The 22,768-nt window shown below is 36.0% G+C and overlaps 1 protein-coding gene across 1 annotated transcript in view; it reads right to left on the bottom strand.

Annotated features, from left to right (window-relative positions):
* NCKAP1 (NCK associated protein 1) overlaps positions 1 to 22,768 on the bottom strand; it is a 108,789-nt gene that overhangs the window by 44,594 nt on the left and 41,427 nt on the right. The window contains exons 7-15 of the mRNA XM_052655660.1: positions 21,105 to 21,242; positions 20,292 to 20,340; positions 15,899 to 16,055; positions 13,238 to 13,294; positions 10,371 to 10,467; positions 10,185 to 10,291; positions 9,324 to 9,456; positions 5,695 to 5,776; positions 4,043 to 4,101 (exon numbers count right to left, since the gene is read on the bottom strand). Coding sequence (XP_052511620.1) covers positions 4,043 to 4,101; positions 5,695 to 5,776; positions 9,324 to 9,456; positions 10,185 to 10,291; positions 10,371 to 10,467; positions 13,238 to 13,294; positions 15,899 to 16,055; positions 20,292 to 20,340; positions 21,105 to 21,242 — 879 coding nt within the window. The remainder of the gene's footprint in view (positions 1 to 4,042; positions 4,102 to 5,694; positions 5,777 to 9,323; positions 9,457 to 10,184; positions 10,292 to 10,370; positions 10,468 to 13,237; positions 13,295 to 15,898; positions 16,056 to 20,291; positions 20,341 to 21,104; positions 21,243 to 22,768) is intronic.

Raw genomic sequence — 22,768 nt, 5'->3', positions numbered from 1 at the left:
AGAAGGAAGATGATGTGAAGAGAGAGAGTGATGTCATTAGAGTGTTCTATCTATAAGCTAAGGGAAAACAAAACATTCTCACAAAGGGATATATCAATTCTATACCCCTAATGCTCACTCTAAAGCTTCATACATTGCTGTACGACAATAGACAAAGGTATAATTCTCAAGTGAATTTTTCAAATGAGTAAGTCTAATAATTCAGGAAGTATTCAATACGGGTTAATTTGAAAGGCATTTAAATCTGTAAAATTCTCTGAACATAAATGTTGGTTTAGGAACTCCCACAAACTGAGAGTAAGAGGCTGAAAACAGTTCAAACTTTGTGACGGTGACTTTCAAATTTTTTTAATGTGTACATATCTTTTGGCACAGTAATTCTATTTTGTCATTTAATAAGCCATGACTTACACACTGTTTATAAGATTTCTTTAGAACAAGAAAATGTTAATTTCTAAACTTTATTTTTAACTGGAAGAAAATAACATATAATATATACTATTAATATTTGGAGGTGGTAGTATCTCAAGTATTCTTCCCTGATCTCCCACTAATCAGCTCTGCAATTTCAGGGAAGTTACTTAAAACATTACTAATTATCAACTCACATCTGTTACCATGGCTATTATAAAAAAGGTAATATATAAAGAGAGTTGGTGAAGATGTGGAGAAAAGGAAATCTTGTTTATTAATGGTGGGAATGGAAATGGGTGCAGCCACTATGGAAAACAGTACAAAGGTTTCTCAAAAACTATAAAGAGAACTGCCATATGCTCCAGCAATTCCACATCTGGCATTCATCTGAAGAAAAGGAAAACATTAATGCAAAAAGACATCTATATCCCTTTGTTCACTGCAGCATTATTTACAATAGTCACAACATGGAAACAACCCAAGTGTCCACTGATGGATGAATGGATAAAAAACTGTGGGATACACACGCACATAACTAGGAATGTTAATCAGCCATGAAAAGAGAAAGGAAATCTTGCTATTTGTGACAATATAGATGAGCCTTGAAGGTACTGTGCCTAATGAAAGAAGTCAGAGAAAGGCAAATATCATGATCTCTCACTCACATGTGGAATCTAAAATGACAAAAACAAACCAAAATGAACAAAAGGAAAAACCAAACTCACAGACATAGACAATAGATTGGTGTTTCCCAGAGGCAGGGAGTCAGGGGTAGGTGAAACGGGTACAGCAGCCATAAGATACAAACCTCCAGTTACAAAATAAATAAAACATGCATCCTGAAGAGCATCGCTATGAACAAAGCTAGTGGACCTGATGGAATTCCAGCTGAGCTATTTCAAATCCTAAAAGATGATGCTGTTAAAGTGCTATACTCAATATGCCAGCAAATTTGGAAAACTCAGCAATGGCCACAGGACTGGAAAAGGTCAGTTTTCATTCCAACCCCAAAGAAAGGCAATGCCAAAGAATGTTCAAACTACTGCACAATTGTACTCATCTCACACACTAGCAAGGTCATGCTCGAAATCCTCCAAGCTAGGCTTCAACAGTACTTAAATCTATGTACAAGCTGGATTTAGAAAAGGTGAAGGAGGGAGAGATCAAAGTGCCAACATCTGCTGGATCACAGAAAAAGCAAGAGAATTCCAGGAAAACATCTACTTCTGCTTTATTGACTATGCCAAAGCCTTTAACTGTGTGGATCACAACAAACTATGGAAAATTCTTCAAGAGATGGGAATACCAGACCACCTTACCTGCCTCCTGAGAACCTGTATGTAGGTTAAAAAGCAACAGTTAGAACCAGACATGGAACAACAGACTGGTTCCAAATTGAGAAAGGAATACATCAAGGCTATACATTGTCACGCTGCTTATTTAACTTATATGCAGACTACATCATGTGAAATGCTAGGCTGGATGAAGCACAAGCTGGAATCAGGATTGTGGGGAGAAATATCAATAACCTCAGAAATGCAGATGACACCACCTTTAGGGCAAAAAGCAAAAATGAACTAAAGAGCATCTTAATGAACGTGAATGAGGAGAATGAAAAAGCTGGCTTAAAACTCAACATTCAATAAACTAAGGTCATGGCATCCAGTCCCATCACTTCATGGCAAATAGATAGGGAAACAATGGAAGCAGTGAGAGACTTTATTATCTTCGGCTCTAAAATCACTGCAGATGGTGACTGAAGCCATGAAATTAGAAGATGCTTGCTCCTTGGAAGAAAAGCTAGACAGCCTATTAAAAAGAAGAGACATTACTTTGTCAACAAAAATCCATTTAGTCAAAGCTATGGTTTTTCTAGTAGTCATGTTCAGATGTGATGAGTTGGACCATAAAGAAGGCTGAGCACTGAAGAATTGATGCTTTCAATTTGTGCTATTAGAGAGGATTCTTGAGAGTCCCTTGGACTGCAAGGAAGCTGAACCCAGTCAATGCTAAAGGAAATCAACCCTGAATATTCATTCGAAGGACTTATGCTGAAGCTTCAATACTTTGGCCACCGGATGCAAAGAGCCGACACACTGGAAAAGATCCTGATGCTGGGAAAGACAGAAGGCAGGAGGAAAAGGGGACAACAGAGGATGGGATGGTCGGATGGCATCACCAATTTAATGCACATGAGTTTGAGCAAGCTTTAGGAGATGGTGAAGGACAGGGAAGCCTGGCTTGCTGCAACAGCAAAGCGTCGGACACAACTGAGCAACTGAACAACATGGGCTTCCCTGTTACAATAAAGACGATAAAGACACTACCTGCAATGCAGGAGACTGGGGTTCAATTCTTGGGTCAGGAAAATCCCCTGGAAAAGACAATGACTATCCACTCCAATATTCTTGCCTGGATAATCCCACAGACAGAGGAACTTGTTGGACTGCAGTCCATGGAGTTGCAAAGAGTTGGGCACGACTGAGTGACTAACACTTTCACTGTCTTTCATGTGATATATAGGATGGTGACTATAGTTAACAACACTGTGTTATTTATTTGAAAGTGGAAGAGGAGAGTGAAAAAGTTGGCTTAAAGCTCAACATTCAGAAAACGAAGATCATGGCATCTGGTCCCATCACTTCATGGCAAATAGATGGGGAAACAGTGGAAACAGTGTCAGACTTTATTTTTTGGGCTCCAAAATCACTGCAGATGGTGACTGCAGCCATTAAATTAAAAGACACTTACTCCTTGGAGGAAAAGTTATGACCAACCTAGATAGCATATTGAAAAGCAGAGACATTACTTTGCCGACTAAGGTCTGTCTAGTCAAGGCTATGGTTTTTCCTGTGGTCCCGTATGGATGTGAGAGTTGGACTGTGAAGAAGGCTGAGCGCCGAAGAACTGATGCTTTTGAACTGTGGTGTTGGAGAAGACTCTTGAGAGTCCCTTGGACTGCAAGGAGATCCAACCAGTCCATTCTGAACGAGATCAGCCCTGGGATTTCTTTGGAAGGAATGATGCTAAAGCTGTAACTCCAGTTCTTTGGCCACCTCATGAGAAGAGTTGACTCACTGGAAAAGAGTCTGATGCTGGGAGGGATTGGGGGCAGGAGGAGAAGGGGACGACAGAGGATGAGATGGCTGGATGGCATCACTGAATCGATGGACGTGAGTCTGAGTGAACTCCGGGAGTTGGTGATGGACAGGGAGGCCTGGCATGCTGCGATTCATGGGGTCGCAAAGAGTCGGACACGACTGAGCAACTGAACTGAACTGAACTGACGCAAGTAAATCTTAAAAATTCTCATCACAAGAAAAAATAAAATTTTTAACTACATATGGTGATGAATATTTACTAGATTTGTTGCCGATCATTTCAAAATACACATATATACTGAAATCATTGCTGCATACCTGAAACTAATATAATGTTACATGTCAATTATATCTCCATTAAAAAAAGTTTTTTCCATGAGGTAAAGACTATGTTAGTTATAACAATACAAAAGAAGTCTTTTCAACAGGTATACAAGGAATATTTTTTCATATTAAGTTATGCTCTCATGTTAACTAAGGTATTCAATAACAAACAGAATGATGATGAAAATTAATGTTATTCTTACCTGTAATCGAAACCAATCTAATCTCATTCCTCTGAAGTCAAATACTTCCCCATCTTCAACTACAGTAACAGAAAAAAGATTACAAAGCTAATTAATATTTTAATAACCTAAATCACATTTTAAAATTTAAGGGCTAGGACAATTCCACTCTGGACATATACAGAAAAGAATACACCCATGTTCTTGTGTACACCAATGTTTATAGCAGCATTATTCACAACAGCCAAAAGGCAGAAGTAACCAAAAAGTTCATCAACAGTGGATAAACAAAATATAATATATACACACAATGGTATATTATTCAGCCTAAAAAAGGGACCAAATATTGTAACATGGATGTCATGTCATGGATGACATGCTGAGGGAATGCTAAGTGAAATAAGGTAGTGATAGAAAGACAAATATTGTACTTATATGAAGTATCTAGAATAGCTGAACTCATAGAAACAGAGTAGAATAGTGGACCCAGGGGCTGGGTGGAGAGGAAAATGGGGAGTTGTTACTTTATAGCTACGTTTTCAATTTCCCGGGATGAAAAGTTCTGAATATTTATTGCACAACTGTATCAATATACTTAACTCTACTGAACTGTACACTTAAAAATGGTAATGTGGTAAACTGTATTTTACCACAATTAAAAAATGATAGCGAAGAGTGAAATAATTCTCATATCCTATAAAGGTGATGAGGCAGCTGTGCTAAGAGAAGTGTAAAGTACAGACTTCTCTCTAAACCCCGTGACTCTCATTTTGCTTACACGTCAGCTCAAAAGTACCTATAACAGAGCATGAGGAATCCTATGAACAGAAACTTTGGAAAGCATCCACAAAGTAACTTTATTTTAACCAAATATCATCAGGCAAGTGTATAGCAGTTAAGTATGTTTAACTTATCAATTTATAAGTTTATCAAGTTATCAATTTATCAAGTTATAAGTTTATCAATATTAAGATTGATAAAACTAAATTTATTACTCAGAAATTTTCAAGGTTTCTGATATTTTTTATTTAAAGAACATAAAACTAAAATATCAGTCTACTGGAATGGAGGAGTATTCAGCTAATGGAAAGGCAGTCTATTATATGACCCAACTTTTGAGACTGACAGATCTGAACTTAAGTTCCTATTCAAGAACTTAGTATCTGTTAAAAAGTGTGGGCAAACCATGTTGAATACTGAAAGGTTAACCTTAAGCTTTAAGTTTCCAAACGTGTCAACTAAAAGTAATTAACAGCTTTTTAACATTGATGAAGATTGAATAAGATAATATATATAAAGTGCTTGCCCAGACTAATCATTTCATTAATGGTATTGATTACTGTCATAGGTAATGCCTGGACCATAATATAAACTTTATTATGATACAGGGTGCTCATTTTTCTTTTTTATAATTACAAAATACCTTTTTGCCTCAAAAATACCATTTTGCCTCCAGCTGAATATGAAGAAATGTCAAGCTATATTTCTTATAAATATCACCACACATCCATCTTTGAAACCTTTGCTTCAGAGCAAACAAAGAGAAGAGATTAAATATGCTCCTAAGTAAGATAAGTAATCCTATAAAAACTAACTGCTAAGTCCTCTCCTCAATAACAGAATTTGAAAACCTAATGGCAAGAAAATATATTTCAATTTAAAAGACTTATTACCTTGTTTTACACTTAGAGAAGTCATAGTGTTAACAAAAGAGGACATGATGATTGATTCATCTTCAGGGCAAACAGAAAGATTCTGGAAAAAAAAAAAGAAGTGATAAAAATGATAAAAACATCTAGTTGGGAGAAAATTCACAGGTCCATCAACTAGTAAGTGGATAAACTGATATATCCATAGTTGGAATGTTTTTAAGCAATAAATAAAAATGGAATGTTTATACACACAGTAACATGGATGAACTCAAAAACACACTAACTGAAACAAATGAAAAACAAGAACGATTTCATTCACATGAAAAAAAAAATTTTTTTTAAGGCAAAAGTGACAAAAGAGCAGTCAAGGGGTTGTTGAGGATCTAGAGAGGGAATCAACTACAAAGGTGCACAAGAAAACTTCCAGATGTTGGAAATGCTCTTTATCTTGACTGGTAGTGGTTACATGAATGTATACAGCTGTCCAAATTAAAACAGTACACTAAAAACAATTGATTTTTATCATGTATAAATTTTGCCTCAACAAAATTAGCACCAAAAAAATCCCTCTGAAAATAGCTTAAAAAGTGAATATTTAATAAACTATATCTGAAGTAGATGCTACATGATAAACTTTTTTAAAAAGTATATGCTTATTAGCTCACAAAAAGCATAATTTTCAAAACATTAAGACCTGTACAACCATGTAAATGCACACAAGAGTTCTATACTGTACAATTAAAAATAGTTAAAATGATAACTTTAATGTTACATACATTTTTACCACAATTTTAAAATTAAAATTTAAAAGTTTCCATTTTAACCAATATTACAATGAACTATTTTAACAAGTTATCTTAGTTCTAAATTTAAATCCTAGCAAATGGTTAAAAAAACTATGCATGTAAATACTGTATTTGCATGTGGTAAAAAGCTCAGACATTTAACACATTTAAATAGTGTTTTTTGAAGGTGTTATTACTCATGTACTCATGAACTGTGCGATAGTGATCAAGTTACATAAGGTCTTTTTTTCTTCACTATACCTACCCTCAGAGTTGTTAATATACTATGGATAAATGTCAATTATTATATTAATATCAGTATTGCTGCTGCTACTGTTTCAGAAATATAAGAAATTAATTTTCTCAGTTCAGTTCAGTCACTCAGTTGTGTCTGACTCTTTGCAACCCCATGATTACAGCACGTCAGGCCTTCCTGTCCATCACCAACTCCCGGAGTTCACTCAAACTCATGTTCATCGAGTTGGTGATGCCATCCAGCCATCTCATCCTCTGTCGTCCCCTTCTCCTCCTGCCCCCAATCCTTCCCAGCATCAGAGTCTTTTCCAGTGAGTCAACTCTTCTCATGAGGTGGCCAAAGTACTGGAGTTTCAGCTCTAGCATCAGTGCTTCCAATGAACACCCTGGACTGATCTCCTTTTGGATGGACTGGTTGGATCTTCTTGCAGTCCAAGGGACTCTCAAGAGTCTTCCCCAACACCACAGTTCAAAAGCATCAATTCTTTGGTGCTCAACTTTCTTCACAGTCCAACTCTCACGTCCATACATGACCACAGGAAAAACCATAGCCTTGACTAGACGGACCTTAGTCGGCAAAGTAATGTCTCTGCTTTTCAATACGCTATCTAGGTTGGTTATAACTTTCCTTCCAAGGAGTAAGCGTCTTTTAATTTCATGGCTTCAGTCACCATCTGCAGTGATTTTGGAGCCCCCAAAAATAAAGTATGATACTGTTTCCACTGTTTCCCCATCTATCCCATGAAGTGATGGGACCAGATGCCATGATATTCGTTTTCTGAATGTTGAGCTTTAGGTCAACTTTTTCACTCTCCTCTTTCACTTTCATCAGAGGCTTTTTAGTTCCTCTTCACTTTCTGCCATAAGGGTGGTGTCATCTGCATATCTGAGGTTATTGGTATTTCTCCCGACAATCTTGATTCCAGCTTGTGCTTCTTCCAGCTCAGCGTTTCTCATGATGTACTCTCCATAGAAGTTAAATAAGCAGGGGGACAATATACAGCCTTGACGTACTCCTTTTCCTATTTGGAACCAGCCTGTTGTTCCATGTCCAATTCTAACTGTTGCTTCCTGACCTGCATACAGGTTTCTCAAGAGGCAGGTCAGGTGCTCTGGTATTCCCATCTCTTTCAGAATTTTCCACAGTTTATTGTGATCCACACAGTCAAAGGCTTTGGCATAGTCAATAAAGCAGAAATAGATGTTTTTCTGGAATTTTCTTGCTTTTTCCATGATCCAGCGGATGTTGGCAATTTGATCTCTGGTTTCTCTGCCTTTTCTAAAATTTTCTCAGTATTGCTAAAATAACATAAGACACAAAAGACACAGGGTGGCTTAAAAATTTTAATACTTTAACATAATCTGTAAAATTTATTAATAAATATCCAGTTAGTCATAGCAAACTTCAAAATGCCACAAAGCCAGGAGTCTAATTTACTTTTAAGACTGTGATAGCACAGTAGCTTTTGGTTTATCTGGTATATAATAACAATTTTTAAAAAAGCAAAAACTGCATTGCTGTTCACCTGAAACTACCACATGTTAACTGGCTATACTACAATATAAAATAAAAAGTTTTTTAAAAAACAACTGCAGCAAAGCACTAACACTTTGCTTTGGATAAAAGCAGCTTTTCTAGTCCTTCTTTTTACAGACATTGTAGAAAGGAAGCGTATGAGCTCCATCTAGTGGATAAAGAACAAATAAACTAGGATAGTAAACTAAGCTGTTTATAACTCAGGGTAAACAATTACATGAACAGTTTTTTTCTTGCTTGCATTTTTAGGTAGGTTTGAAAGAAAATGAGGATTTCAAAGTATGGTTATTTCTGGGGAAAACCAATAGTTTTAGATTCAGTTCAGTTCAGTTACTCAGTCATTCTGACTCTTTGTGACCCCATGGACTACAGCACGCCAGGCCTCCCTGTCCATCACCAACTGCCAGAGTCTACCCAAACCCATGTCCATTGAGTCAGTGATGCCATCCAACCATCTCATTCTCTGTCGTCCCCTTCTCCGCCTGCCTTCGATCTTTCCCAGCATCAGGGTCTTTTCCAATCAGTCAGTTCTTCGCATCAGGTGGCCAAAGTATTGGACTTTCAGCTTCAGCAACAGTCCTTCCAATGAATATTCAGGACTGATTTCCTTTAGGATAGACTGGTTGGATCTTCTTGCTGTCCAAGGGATTCTCAAGAGTCTTTTGCTCTCTGCCTCTTCATGTGGCCCCCAGTAATTTCTCATCCACACTAAGCCAGGGTGATTTTCCTAAATATTAAATCTGACTTATGACTAACCTCCTCTTTTGCAAGATCCTCTATAATTTGGTTACTGTACACCTCCACCCACAAGATAAAGAATTATTCCCTGCATCTGTTCACTTTAAGCTTTATACACCCTTAAGCATAATGCCCATCACACTGGAATACAACTAAATGTTTTCTTTGCTCTAGGTAATGATACCCTTGACAAAATATGACCATGACTTATTTACCATTGTGACTTCACCATGAGACAAAAGATTACTTTTGTAAATGTTTACTGAGCAAACAAATCAATTATTGGAAAGGAGGGAAATAAGAAACAAAAGAGAGAATGCTATCAGAGGTTTTACCTGCACAAGCTCATTGAGGACAACAGCATCAAAGCCAGAAAGGTACTGCACATAATATCTCTGCATTACAGGTCCGTATTTCCTTACATGTGCTCTAAGCTCTTCCATATAAAATATTAATTCAGCAATGTGCCTTTTTTATTCAAGAAAAAACATTTCAAAAATTAAATTCACTCACTATCAAGGAAAATATGAATTGCCTTTGATATTGCTACATCAATTTTTTCCTTAGAAAAAGCACTGTTAAATATTTAATGTCAACTACTTTCTTTTTTATATTATCTCATATACAAAAAGAAACCATGGAAAGCAAAAAAAGCAAGAATGAAAAAACTGATAAAGGAATATACAAAATAAAAATAAAATTAGGACATCTCATAAATATATCATTAAAAAGTCATAAATAAAAGAAGGTTAGAGTATTAGGAAAAAGCAAGATTTTTCTGTATGCTATTATTTCTCTGATTCATTTATCTAATTGCTGTTGCAGGACTATGGACTAAAATAAGAAAAAATTTATTACAAATGACACAGCTGTAACTCCGTTAGGATTGTTATTCAAATGTTTGTGTAATAAATAATTCTGAAACACGAATCCTATAAGAAATACTATAGCACAAAAACATACCTCTGCAACAACCTAGAGTACTAGTGAGAAAACATTTAAGCCTTAATTCAAAGCTAAAGTTGACTTTGCATTCTAATTCATATCACCTAACAATATATTTTAAATATTCCCTTCATTATGACAAATATGAAACGCCTTAAAGATTTTCAAAATAATTTTACTTTAGTCCTCAAATTCCATAGCCCATAAATCAAATATACAAAAAATATATTTTCTTAATGTTGCTAACTTACTTATCTATAAAGTCATCTGCACTCTTCTTTGGCATGTTATCTGCATGACGAAGTAGCCAGATAATTTCATCACGGGCAAAGGATAATGCCATAAAAACAAAAAGTGCCTGATAGATAGGAAAAAAAATTATTTTAATTTTAATGTGGCACATTTGTTGTAGCCAAAACAAGAATTAAATCAATTACCTTAGGACCTAGCAAGCCAGGCTGATCAGAGAGGACAGTAGCCAATTCTTTCAGTGCAGACCTTAAAAACTTGCGTCTTTCTCTGTGCATTGAACCACTATAGGAAAAGACAACCACCATTAGAGTTTATCTGTTTCTACTAAACTTATTACTGGCAATTAATTAACATCATTTCAGAGTCAACTTCCAAAGTTTTCTTAGGAAACAGAAACCCTTAAAAATATCTTCTACGTGTTGGTCATTAAATGACTTTTCAATCTCGTCTTTCTTTGCCTTTCTTGTGCTGCTATGGTTAACTATTTCCACTTCTCTCTACCTATCAAGATCCTACTCAAACTTCAAGACCAACTCTTCAGAAAGTATTTCCCAATATAGAGATGTCTAATCCTGAAGAATTTCTGCCAGTTAAGTACCATATAGCCCAGAACTCTATAAAATGGACTGTGAAATCCTTAAAAGTAAGCACTTTTTTATTGTATACATTTTTGTCACTCCCATGTAGAATCAATAAATATAACTTAATAAATATGATTATCTATATCCTCATTTATTAAGTATATTGCTATTAAATATATCATTGTTAGTCACTAAGTCGTGTCTGACTCCTTTGCAACCCTATGAACTTAAAACTGACTAAATCAAAGCTATATTCATTAAGGTACTGGGATGAAATCTATTTGGTGCTATTGTTCAAAAACAGAAAGATGAGGAAAGGATAATCATAAATATTCATGTACTGGGTATCTTAAAAATAAAATACAAATTAGAAAAAATTTATTCTCACAAATTAACAAAAAAAAAAAAAATCAAAGAATATTCTAAATATTCCAACTCCTCATACTGTTCAAAATATAAGTAATTCCAGAAAAGTTTTAAACTTTAGACAGTTGCAAAAAAATGCCACCCCACAAACAGATGGGGAAAAAATGGAAACAGTAACAGACTTTATTTTCTTGGGCTCCAAAATCACTGCAGTTGGTGAATGCAGCCATGAAATTAAAAGACACTTGCTCCTTCGAAGAAAAGCTATGACTAACCTAGACAGCATATTATAAAAGCACAGACATCACTTTGTCAACAAATGTCTGTATAGTCAAACCTATGGCCTTTTCAGTAATCACGTATGGATATGAGAGTTAGACCATAAAGAAGGCAAAGTTCCAAAGAATCAATGCTTCCAAACTGTGGTGCTGGAGAAGACTCTTGAGAACCCCTTGGAATACAAGGAGATCCAACCAGTCCATCCTAAAGGAAATTAACCCTGAATAGTCACTGGAAAGACTGATGCTGAAGCTCCTATAGTACTAAGAGCTGACTCATTGGAAAAGACCCTGATGTTGGCAAAGATTGAGGGAAGGAGCAGAAGAGGGTGACAGAGGATGAGATGGTTGGAAGACATCATTGACTCAATGGACGTGAGTCTAAGCAAACTCCAGGAAATAGTGATGGACGGGGAGGCCTGGCTGTGCTGTAGTCCACGGAGTCACAAAGAGTTGGACACGACTGAGAGACTGAACAACACATCTATTATATGTCAAAATCCTAAGGAGAAGAAATACGCAACATGAGAAGTTTAACTCTGACACCACAGATTAATTTTGAAGACACACTAAAATCCAACCTTTACCTATGTGACCTTAGGTTCTACCTCTCTTAAGCTCCAGACTCTCATCAAGAAACAGGGATGAGGACACCTGACTCAAGATGTATCTTTCATGTTATCTAACATATAGTACCTTTACAATGTTAGTATAATTCTAATGACAAGCTCTCTACTTACTGAAAATAATAGACTCATCTGGTATAGTATCTAAATAGAAAGTGGGTAATGTTTTGATTATTTTACTATACAGGGTTGCTGCAAGGAGTATTACCATCAAGAGAAGATATAAACACTATGTCTGGCACATGTTAATGAATGGTAAGAATTACTGCTGCTCACTACTTATAACTGTTTTATATAATGCAGGGGAAAAAGACCTTTATAAAAGATAGCTGTGACACCATATATCTGCCAAGGGTTTCACATATGAATAATCAGGCCTGGAATAGAATTCTAACCCACTCCAAAGCATGTTATTTGTACTAGAGACTGATTTTATAATAATATAAGCACTTTATTTGAGTGAAAAAAATGCATGAGGAAATAATATACTATAGTTAGCAATTAATAAAGATGATTTAAATTCCTAATATCAATGTTACAGCCTAAGCCTAAATTCTAAAACTTCTTGTAGGTTTCTATTTTCACCTATAACTGTGGTGTTATGTTTTCTCTGCCTTGTAGAAATACTGATGGATCAGATAGTGTTATCTCTACTGTACCTAGACTTACTAAAGAAGATATTCTATACAAGTATACCATATAACAAGTAAATGAATTACCAAATTATTTCATGGGAAAATTGAACAAACATTTTAAATACACTAATATCTAGTTTAAGTTATCTATATATTTTCTAGCAAAATATATTTACCAATATTTGGGAAAGGTATGGGATCACATACTTTGAAAAACAAATACCATTGCGGGGAGTGCACACGAAGCAGTACAGAAATCGTCATGACTCGCCAAGCACTGGCACCAGAGCACAGGGGTAATAAGAGAAACGAATGGCACCAAAATAAATTCCTCTGCATGGTATTCCTTATGAGCATGCTAACACTTAAAAAATATTAAAAATCTGTCCATACTGATACCAAGAGGACTAGATACAGAGTTATAAACATGTTTCTCATTGATTGGAAGTCCCCTACTTCTACTGCCACATCTTACACACCATTAATCTGCACTCACTTCAACAAAATAATGCTTTAAGAAAGGAATTCTTGATTAAAAGTTTCACAGATAAGTTAGAACCACTTACGCATGTGACACAGCTGCCTCTTTGCATTCTCTTATGTCATTAATACGCTTATTATAGCTATGAGCCAAAAAAAAAAAAATTGGAAGTATGTTAATCTTAATTTGGTCAATAACAGTAAAAACAAGTTAGTCAAATACTAGTCAACTAAAAATGTCTTATTATCAACAAGAAAAACTGGCTCTCAAACTGGAAATACATGGAAGAAGTCTACCCACATCATTTTGAGCACCTTAAGTACCCCATTGGCTCTTCCTGAAATAATAAATCTTGTATTACATTCAATTCAGTAAAATTAAATTTACAAAGAAGACTTTCATTTTCTTAAATCTCCAATAGGGACACTAAATTATACTTCTAAAATAATTAACAGTGATTTCCAAAAACTGCAAGTGCTGACAAAGCTATTACTTTTGGTTTTTTACGTTACCTCATAAGCATAGAAAAATTTCTCAAGGCACATATACTAGGAACAGAAATTTTGTGGTGGAGAAAACTGGAGCAGGAAAGCATTTGATTACTTTAAGTTATTTTAACGGATAGACCTATGGGTGATTTTTACTGACCATTTTTTTAAAAAAGCACATTTTTTTCAAATTAAAAAACATTTAAAATAGAAGACACTGAATAGAAGCATCAAACAGTCTAAAGATGTCATCTATAAAATAAACTCTAATAAAGATATGCTAATTTCCTGGCTACTAAATACATAAAAATTCAAAATTCCTAAAATGTTAAGAAAAATTATCTTCCTAACCACTTACACCAAGAACTTCAATTTCTAAATTAAGTATGCTAAGATTTGTGTATTCTTCAAGCAAATGTCATAATTCTGTAACCACTGACCTGTATAAATGATGAGTTTTCACACTTATGGTCTGACTTGTTAACTACTATAATTCACGTTTTAAATTGGATCACTCATGATTTAATAAAAAAAATTAAAACTTTTCAAATTTAAATACAGAAATTCTTAAATGGTACATTTAACACAGAAAAAGCATAACAAAGGGATTCAAGAGGTCCAGTGGTTGGTACTTGTGGTGCTTTCACTGTGATGAGTCTCAATTCAATCCCTGGTCTAGGAACTAAGATCCTACAAGTCATGTGGAGTGGTCAGGAGGAAAAAAAAAATGGCATAATGAAAAGACAATTGGTTTCATAAAGCCATGAAACTTATCTGTACCATATATACCTTACGCTCACTCAATACACAGAAACTCTCTGGTTCTAAGTGTTTACATATATTTAAATATAATTCCCCAGAGAGGATGTCAACAGGCTAAGACAAAAGTTTCAGGATTTTTGATCTGAATCACTTTGAAAATGACAAAGTTCACAACGACATAGGATATTTCCAGGTACTCCACCATCTAAAATAAAAAGTGAACTAAGAGCTGAAAAATATAGAGGGTACTGTTTCTCACACTATGGCTGAGAGACTACCTGCATGGGAATGTCAGAATCCCTTACGGCGACAGAGATCACCTGTGAAGGCTAGGGGGAAATGGACCTGGGGTAGCAGTACTGACCAGAAAGACGCACAAGAGAACTTTCTGGGGACAATGGAAATATTCTGTATCTTGATCTAAGTGGTTGCCAGGAGTATTTGTACGGAAAATTGTTGAGTTGTTCATTTAAAATTTATGCATTTTTCTGTCTGTAAATTTACCTCAATAAACTACTGGGGGGAGGCAGTAGCAGAAAAGGGCAGATTTCTTTACCTCTCCAAAATATAGATACAGGGGATTTAGGAGGTTAGGGGTGATGCCCAGGAGCCTGGATTTTAATTCACATCCCAGGGTACTTCATACACATACTAAAATCTGAGATGGTATACTGGCTTAAACTGTCAGTACTAGACATATCTTTACATTTTAATAACTAATAGATTTTTTTAAATCTGAATTTCATTTAGGACATTATTTAATTGGATATGAAATAAATGTAGGTGAATTTCACTTCCATTAAGCTGACAAATCCAACCCAATTATTCAATATTTTTACGTCCAATAGACCCCAAGATATTTTAGATACTCCTAATTTCAAAAGATTTCATAAAGGCTACCAAGTGTGAGTTCAACTTGTTTTTATATCCTGGCTACAGAACCGAAAGTGGGAAAAAAAGCAAGCATTAAAAATTCCAAGGGAACAAATTTAAGAATTATTTGTGTTACAAGGAATGAGTATAAATGAGTCAGTTGGAATACTTCCTCATTATAAGGAAACATGATTTCCTTTTTGCAGTGGTCTGACTTCTGCAACGGCTATAAATAATTAATGAAGTATTTTCTGATAGATTCATACACTTTTAAAAATGCATTGCATTCTAAAATACATTTCTAAAAACTTCATAATTCCTAAAATGTACATTGTGCTTTTAGTAATATTTATGTCTAAAACCATGTAACGATACACAAAAGAGATCATATCATCTTTTTCCTAGAATACAAATTTTGAAATAGCAGAAACACTAGCTATTTCAGTCTGTGAAGTAACCTGTAAAAAACATCAGGATCATTGTTAAGAACAACTTGGTGTGACTGACAAGTTGGTATAGATTGTATCTTCTCTCATAATGTGAGCCTTCTCTACCTCAGAACGTCAACAGATACCCCACTCACTACTTTTCTCCGAAAAAGAAAATAATTGAAAATGACATACCCTCGAATGTTTACAAATAAGTCTTCTGCAGCTTTATGAATGTGGAAAACTTCGTCCCGAAAGAGAGAGAGGCAAGAGCTACTTTGAAGAGCTAGCTTCCAAAGGTTCAGGGCAGTTGCATCAGTATTGAGGATCCCATGGCACAAAATAAAGCCAACTTGAAACAAAAAGAAAAGAAGTAGAAAATAAAAGTCTTCCTAAGTTAGGTTATTTGAGTTACAAGGTAGCTTTTTAAAAATAAAGAAACATAAACACAGTCACTTAAACTGAGGCTTTTAAGTGACAGGTAATAATACATATTGCCATCCAAGATGGCAACAATATTTCTCTTTTTCAATAATAATTTTCTGTACTTTGCAAACCAATGCTTTGTACTTATACTGATGAAAAGGGAAAAAACGTCATTTCTGGGTTGTGAGGGCTTCCGTGGTGGCTCAGAGGTTAAAGCATCTGCCTGCAATGCAGGAGACCTGGGTTCAATCCCTGGGTTGGGAAGATCCCCTGGAGAAGGAAATGACAACCCACTCCAGTATTCTTGCCTGGAGAATCCCATGGATGGAGGAGCCTGGTGGGCTACAGTCCATGGGGTCACAAAGAGTCGGACACGACTGAGTGACTTCACTTTCACTGGGTTGCGAAGGAACTGACTTTAACAAATGAGTAAAAGATATTTTAAGCCACAGATCAGAAGCTACGAATTTACATATATACAATTATCCTTACAGTAACTGAAAAAGAAAGCTACTCTTCTAAGTCATTACAGGAAATGAAATAGCATGTCACAATTTCATAGCAAATTATAGTTTCTACTAATTTAGTCCTTTGACATATATTATCTCATAAGATTATCACACAGAGTGGAAAGACCAGTGGTATCCTTTTACAACTGAAGAAATGAGGGTCAATGACTTTCCTAAAGTCACACTAATAAAGTATTAGAACCAGACTTTTCCTCAAGTAGTTACCCTTAAAGGCCAATATTCTTTCAGTATGTTACACGGCTCTCTATTCTATAAATTCAAGTATCTTACCTTTTGTCATCTAATTTAGAAGGTCTTCAAAAATGTGTAATCCTGTATGTTTACTGAGGTCTTCCCTGACCCTCTATTAGAGGCCATAAAACCTCATCTTTCATTCCTAGAAAGTGAAAGTCGCTCAGTCCTGTCCAACTCTGCAACCCCATGGACTGTCCATGGAATTCTCCAGGCCAGAATACCAGAGTGGGTAGCCCTTCCCTTCTCCAGGGGATCTTCCCAACCTAGGGAGTGAACCCAGGTCTCCTGCACTGCAGGCAGATTCTTTACCAGCTGAGCCACAAGAAAAGCCCAAGAATACTGGAGTGGGTAGCCTATCCCTTCTCTAGCGGATCTTCCCGACCCAGGAATTGAACTGGGGTCTCCTGCCTTGCAGGCAGATTCTTTACCAACTGAGCTATGAGGGAAGCCATAAAACCTCATCTTTCATTCCTAGAACAGGTACTCAAAGCTTATTATAAACTAGGTATCATGCTGGGCCAGTTAAAAACCAATTCTATTTTCTGTAAGATTTCCCTCTGATTCTCAACAGTCATTTCAATCTTTAAACTCCTCAATCACTAACATTTAACTTGCCTTGCATCTTTTATTCTTAATTAAACATTCCCTTCAAAGGGCAACTACACAGGCAAACTAACTCTTTAGGTAGGTAAATATTGTAGGATTATACACACAGAAGTACATTTATTAATAACTTCCTTAAAAATTCCTGAAATATATTATGATGTTTTTTATACTTATGAAAATGTAAGAAAACAAGATAGAAAATCAATACTAAACAAGAAAGCTGGAGAAAAAATTTGAAGAGAGAAAGACTGTACCATCAATTTAAGTATAGTCAATAAAGTAAGAACAAATCCTGAAAAGAGTACCAGGATAAGTTACTGAATAAATTACTGTGTTAGTCACTCAGTCATATCTGACTCTTTATGATCCCATGGACTCCAGCCCACCAGACTCCTCTGTCCATGGAATTCTCCAGGCAAGAATACTGGACTGAGTAGCCATCCCCTTCTTCAGGGCATCTTCCTGACCCAGGAATCGAACCCAGGTTTCCTACACTGTAGGCAGATTCTTTACTGTCTGAGCCACCAGGGAAGCCCCAAGTTACTGTGAAATCGCATTCAAAAGGGCTGGATCCTCAACATTCCAGACCTTCAACAACGCTTGTGCTATGTGCTAAGTCGCTTCAGTCGTGTTCGACTCTGCAACTCTGAGGACTGTAGCCCACCAGGCTCCTCTGTGCAAGGGATTCTTCCAGGCAAGAATACTGGAGTGGGATGCCATGCTCTCCTTCAGGAGATTTTCCCAACCCAGGGATTAAACCCCAGTCTCTTATGTCTCCCGCATTAGCAGATGGGTTCTTTACCACTAGCACCACCGGGGAAGCCCCAACAACCTTTGGCCCCAGGCTAGAATCTAGACTAGGGATTCTCAAACTTCAGCTTCATATCAGAATCACTGGGAAGGCTTATTAAATCACAGGTTGCCGGGATCCATTCAGAGTTTTTCATCAGAAGTCCTAGGGTGGAAATCAACAGTCTGCATATTTAATAAGTTTCAAGGTGATGCTACTCCTCTTTCAACTAATCTACAGCAAAGCTGTAAAGAAAATAGACTAGCTTTTATAGAAAGTTCTAATGCAGGAATTGGTGTCAAAAAGGGAAAAGTAAAAAAAAGGGGGGGGGGGAGAGAAAGAAGTGCAAAGTTTGATGTAATTCTACTAACTCTACTCAAGGCTCAAACAAATGAAAGCAGCAAAGCTTAGTACACTTTCCTGACTTTTGGCAACTGAGGCTATCCCAAATTAGTTTGCCTTTTCCATGCCCAGGCATCCTCCATCAGGGTATTCTGCCTTCTGACTTCTCCTCACTGCTCATTACGCAAAGCCTTGCATTCATTATTCCCATTTAAGGTAAGGACTGGGCTTCCCTGGTGGCTCTGATGGTAAAGAATCTGCCTGCAATGCAGGAGACCTGGATTCAATCCCGGGTAGGGAAGATCCCTTGGAGAAGGAATGGCTACCCACTCCAGTACTCCTGCCTGGAGAATTCCATAGACAGAAGAGCCTGATGGGTTGTAGTCCATGGGGTTGCAAAGACTCAGACAAGACTAAGCGGCTAACACTTTGAACACTTTCGAGGTAGAGACGGATAGAAATAGTTCTATTTAACATTAGAGGTCACTCATGCCACCTAACTACTAAGCACATGGGTTCTGCATCCATATATCCATAAACATGAAACAGTCAAGGGTCACCATGCTTTTGAGCAAAATTAATACTCCGAAAGCTGTCTTTTTAAATCAACAAAAGCCTAAAAACCTTAACAATCATTATAGAAGAAAATGTAAGGATCACAAACCTGATCAATGTAAAAATTATAATTTATAACAATGGCTAAGGACAGGCAATGTGTGTTAAATTCTTCCTCTTTCATACTAATAACAGCATTACTCAAACCACCAGTGCATAATGAGATTAAGTAGAGAACTGAGAGTATTTAGAAACTTTCATTTAGAAAACTTTTCACTGATAGCAACTTAGGGGTAGAAACCTAGTAACAATCAAACTGTTAGATTAAATATTTGTTAGATTAATACTTAAATATTAAATCTAATAATTAAAATGTAGGCTTTAATTTCATCTTTGCTTATTACTTTATTTCTGATAATTCCACTAATTCAGTTTCAATGTATTTTATAAAAAAGTACCAGTCCAAAAATCACTAAAAAAGAAAAATTGGTCATTCACCAGTTTTAGAAACAGTATAATAAAAAGTCATCAAATAATACCTAAATGTTAATAAATTAAGAAACAAGAACTATAAAAACTAAAAAGCACAAACTGCTCAAAATTATTCCCCTCTGCCAGTGGACCTGGGGGTGGTAGAAAAAAATATAGCAGTTTTCATTTACATTGTATCTGTGTGTCTATTTCTCCCACAGTTTGTGAACTTTGTAGGCGTGCAAACAAGTAATTTTATTTCCCATGCAAACATATGTCTATTATATATACTAAAATAATTTAAAAACAAAAACAACTGAATACATGTAGTATCAAGAAAATCATTAAAAATAAAATAAAAATTTGCTGTTGATGGCCTTGTTCAGAGGCAATAGAAAGTAGACCATGAAGCTTGAAGGTCCTTTGTCTTTGTCACTTACTCACTGTGTGGACTAAACTTTAATTCCTCATCTATAAACTAGATCAACCTACTCTAACCAGATCAATATAAGGACTGGGTGATGCACACAGAAGGCTTAGCACAGTGCTTGGTATTAAAGCAATCCACGTACTGTTATTTTTCTCTAAAATTTAAATCTGAGGAGTATTCATAAAATTGACCAATGTTACTTACAGATAATCCATTTTTCCATGGCATCCAAAGAGAGATATTCACAAGGCATCTTAAAAAAAGAAAAATATAAATTTGTGATTTAAAGGAAAAAATTCTGCACTGGGTCACTCCTCCTTCTCTTCTTTCTAAAAAGTCTGACTACTCAATTCTTGGTTCAAATACCACCACAACAGAGTTGAAAAAGTGGATGCAAGTTTTATAACCTATATTTAAACCCGTAGTCCATAAAAGGCAATGAAAGCTGTGCCTCTTTCAAATCCACACACCCTGAAACTTCTCTTTAAAAAACACGGTTGTTAAATTGTTTTCAATTTAGTAAATAACTACTTCCAAATTTCCCAAGTTTACTGCAGAGTTTGCAGTATTTCAAAGGATAAAATTTTATTAAAAAAAAAAAAAATTATGTACCTGGATGCTCACTATTTCACCCAAGTCAGTAATTATGTGTGTTTATTCTCCATATGCATAACATTTATGTTTATATACACAGAAAAAAGACTGAAAAGAAACTTAACAGAATACAATAGTGATTTTCTCTAGTAAGTCTGTAAACTTGGCGTGATTTTTGTTTTCTAATTTTCTGAATCTTCCAAATTTTCTACCATAAGAAAGCAAAGCAAATAACTGTACTCAGCATCAGCATTTAGAAATTAAAAAACTGTGAATAGTACAATGTAAATAATGAGCATTTTACAATAAACTTCACTGACAAGCTAATACTAATTAGAAGAAAAAGTGCAACAGGACTGCTTAATTGATTAAAAAAAAATTTTTTTTACTCTTTCATTCAAAAAAGAAAGTACAGAACCATACAGTGTCAGACTGTGCGGGATTAAGCATTGTGCTGGGGGCACTGATGAGACTCAGCAACTGGGCATTTCTCCACTGGTCAGCTGAAAGGTTCCTTCGAGGATACACCATCTGAAGAGAAATTAGTGCATCTGAAAGAGACTAATTAAAACAGAAAAACAGAAAGTTGAAGAATGAGTTGGTTTTTTTTACTTTCCATTTAATTTCCAGCTACAAGTGCTGTGTGTTTCTAACTGTATCATCATAAAACAAGAGCCTAATTACAAGTATGCTCCATATGACACTTGTGGTGGGTTCCAGTTATGCTCTAGATTTTGTTTTTAATTTCATGAAAGTTACATAGATTCTGCACTCCTCCCCTAAAGCTTAGCTCAGCAAATCATGTTACTTTCTTAAAGGTGAAAATGTATGGCAATCGTGTGATCTTTATTTTAAAAAGGACACAGAGACTAGCATCATCCTTTTGTGTGTCACTTTCTACCCCAATAGTGCTCACTGAAAGAAAAAGTGGTGCTTAAGGTTTATGACTAAGTGTTACCAGAGCTCAACATGTTTCATATTTCTTCAAAGAATGCCTTCTAAAAATGATCCACTGTACTTTATCTCAATAAATTATTTCTATTTGCCATTTAGTCTATTAATGATAACTTTATCATCAAGGTATTTTTCATCTCATTTGCTTCTTGCTTGCTTTTAACTCTTTTGCTATTCACTCCTGCTTCCTAAAAATTCTGTACAGAGTGGTCCTTTAATCTGGCTATGCATAAATTGCCAGGAGAGTTTGTTCAGAAAAAGAAAATCCAGGGCTCTGCCTGAGCCAGAACCTCTGGGAGTAAAACCTAGGAATTGTTTTTATCACTGCATCAAGTGATTTTGAATAATTTTTTAAATTAATTTGAACAAATCCTAGTAAATATATGATGGTCTTTCTGTTGGGCTTCCCTGTTAACTCAGTTGGTAAAGAATCCTCCTGCAATGCAGGAGACCTGGGTTCAATTCCTGGGTTGGGAAGATCCCCTGGAGAAGGGATAGGCTACTCCAGTATTCTGGCCTGGAGAATTCCATGGACCAAGGAGCCTGAAAGGCTGCAGTCTATGGGGTTGCAAAGAATCAGATACAACTGCGTGACTTTCTATTAACATCAAAGCCCTGAGATATCATAGAATATCAGAAAAATCAAGATTAGGAAAAAACTGATCTAATCCAAATAGACAATTCTCCTCAAGTAATTATTAACAGTCTAGTATGTGCTAACGGCTATGGAAAACTTAGAGATATATGAGGTGAAAGTGAAAGTGTTAGTTGCGGAGCTGTGCCTGATACTCTGTGATCCTGTGGACTGTAGCCCACCAGGCTCCTCGGTCCATGGAATGCTCTCGGCAAGAATAACAGAGAGGGTGTCCACTCCCTTCTCCAGGAGATCCTCCCGATCCAGGGACTGAACCTGGGTCTCCTGCACTGCATGCAGATTCCTTACCATCTGAGCCACCAGGGAAGCCCTAAATAAAGATATAACAGCCTTTAAAATAAATGTTTATCATTTAACTGGGAAAAGAGCCAAATCTGAAGTGGGTAACTAAAAGCAAAGCCATAACTGATTGGCAAAAAGTTAGAAACAGATTCAGAGGAAAAACAAGAGATGAGTAGCTGAGGTAAAAGCACTAACA

Source organism: Budorcas taxicolor, chromosome 2, assembly GCF_023091745.1.
Source record: "Budorcas taxicolor isolate Tak-1 chromosome 2, Takin1.1, whole genome shotgun sequence".
Classification (NCBI taxonomy): domain Eukaryota; kingdom Metazoa; phylum Chordata; class Mammalia; order Artiodactyla; family Bovidae; genus Budorcas; species Budorcas taxicolor.
This window is presented reverse-complemented; position numbering and strand designations above follow the sequence as displayed.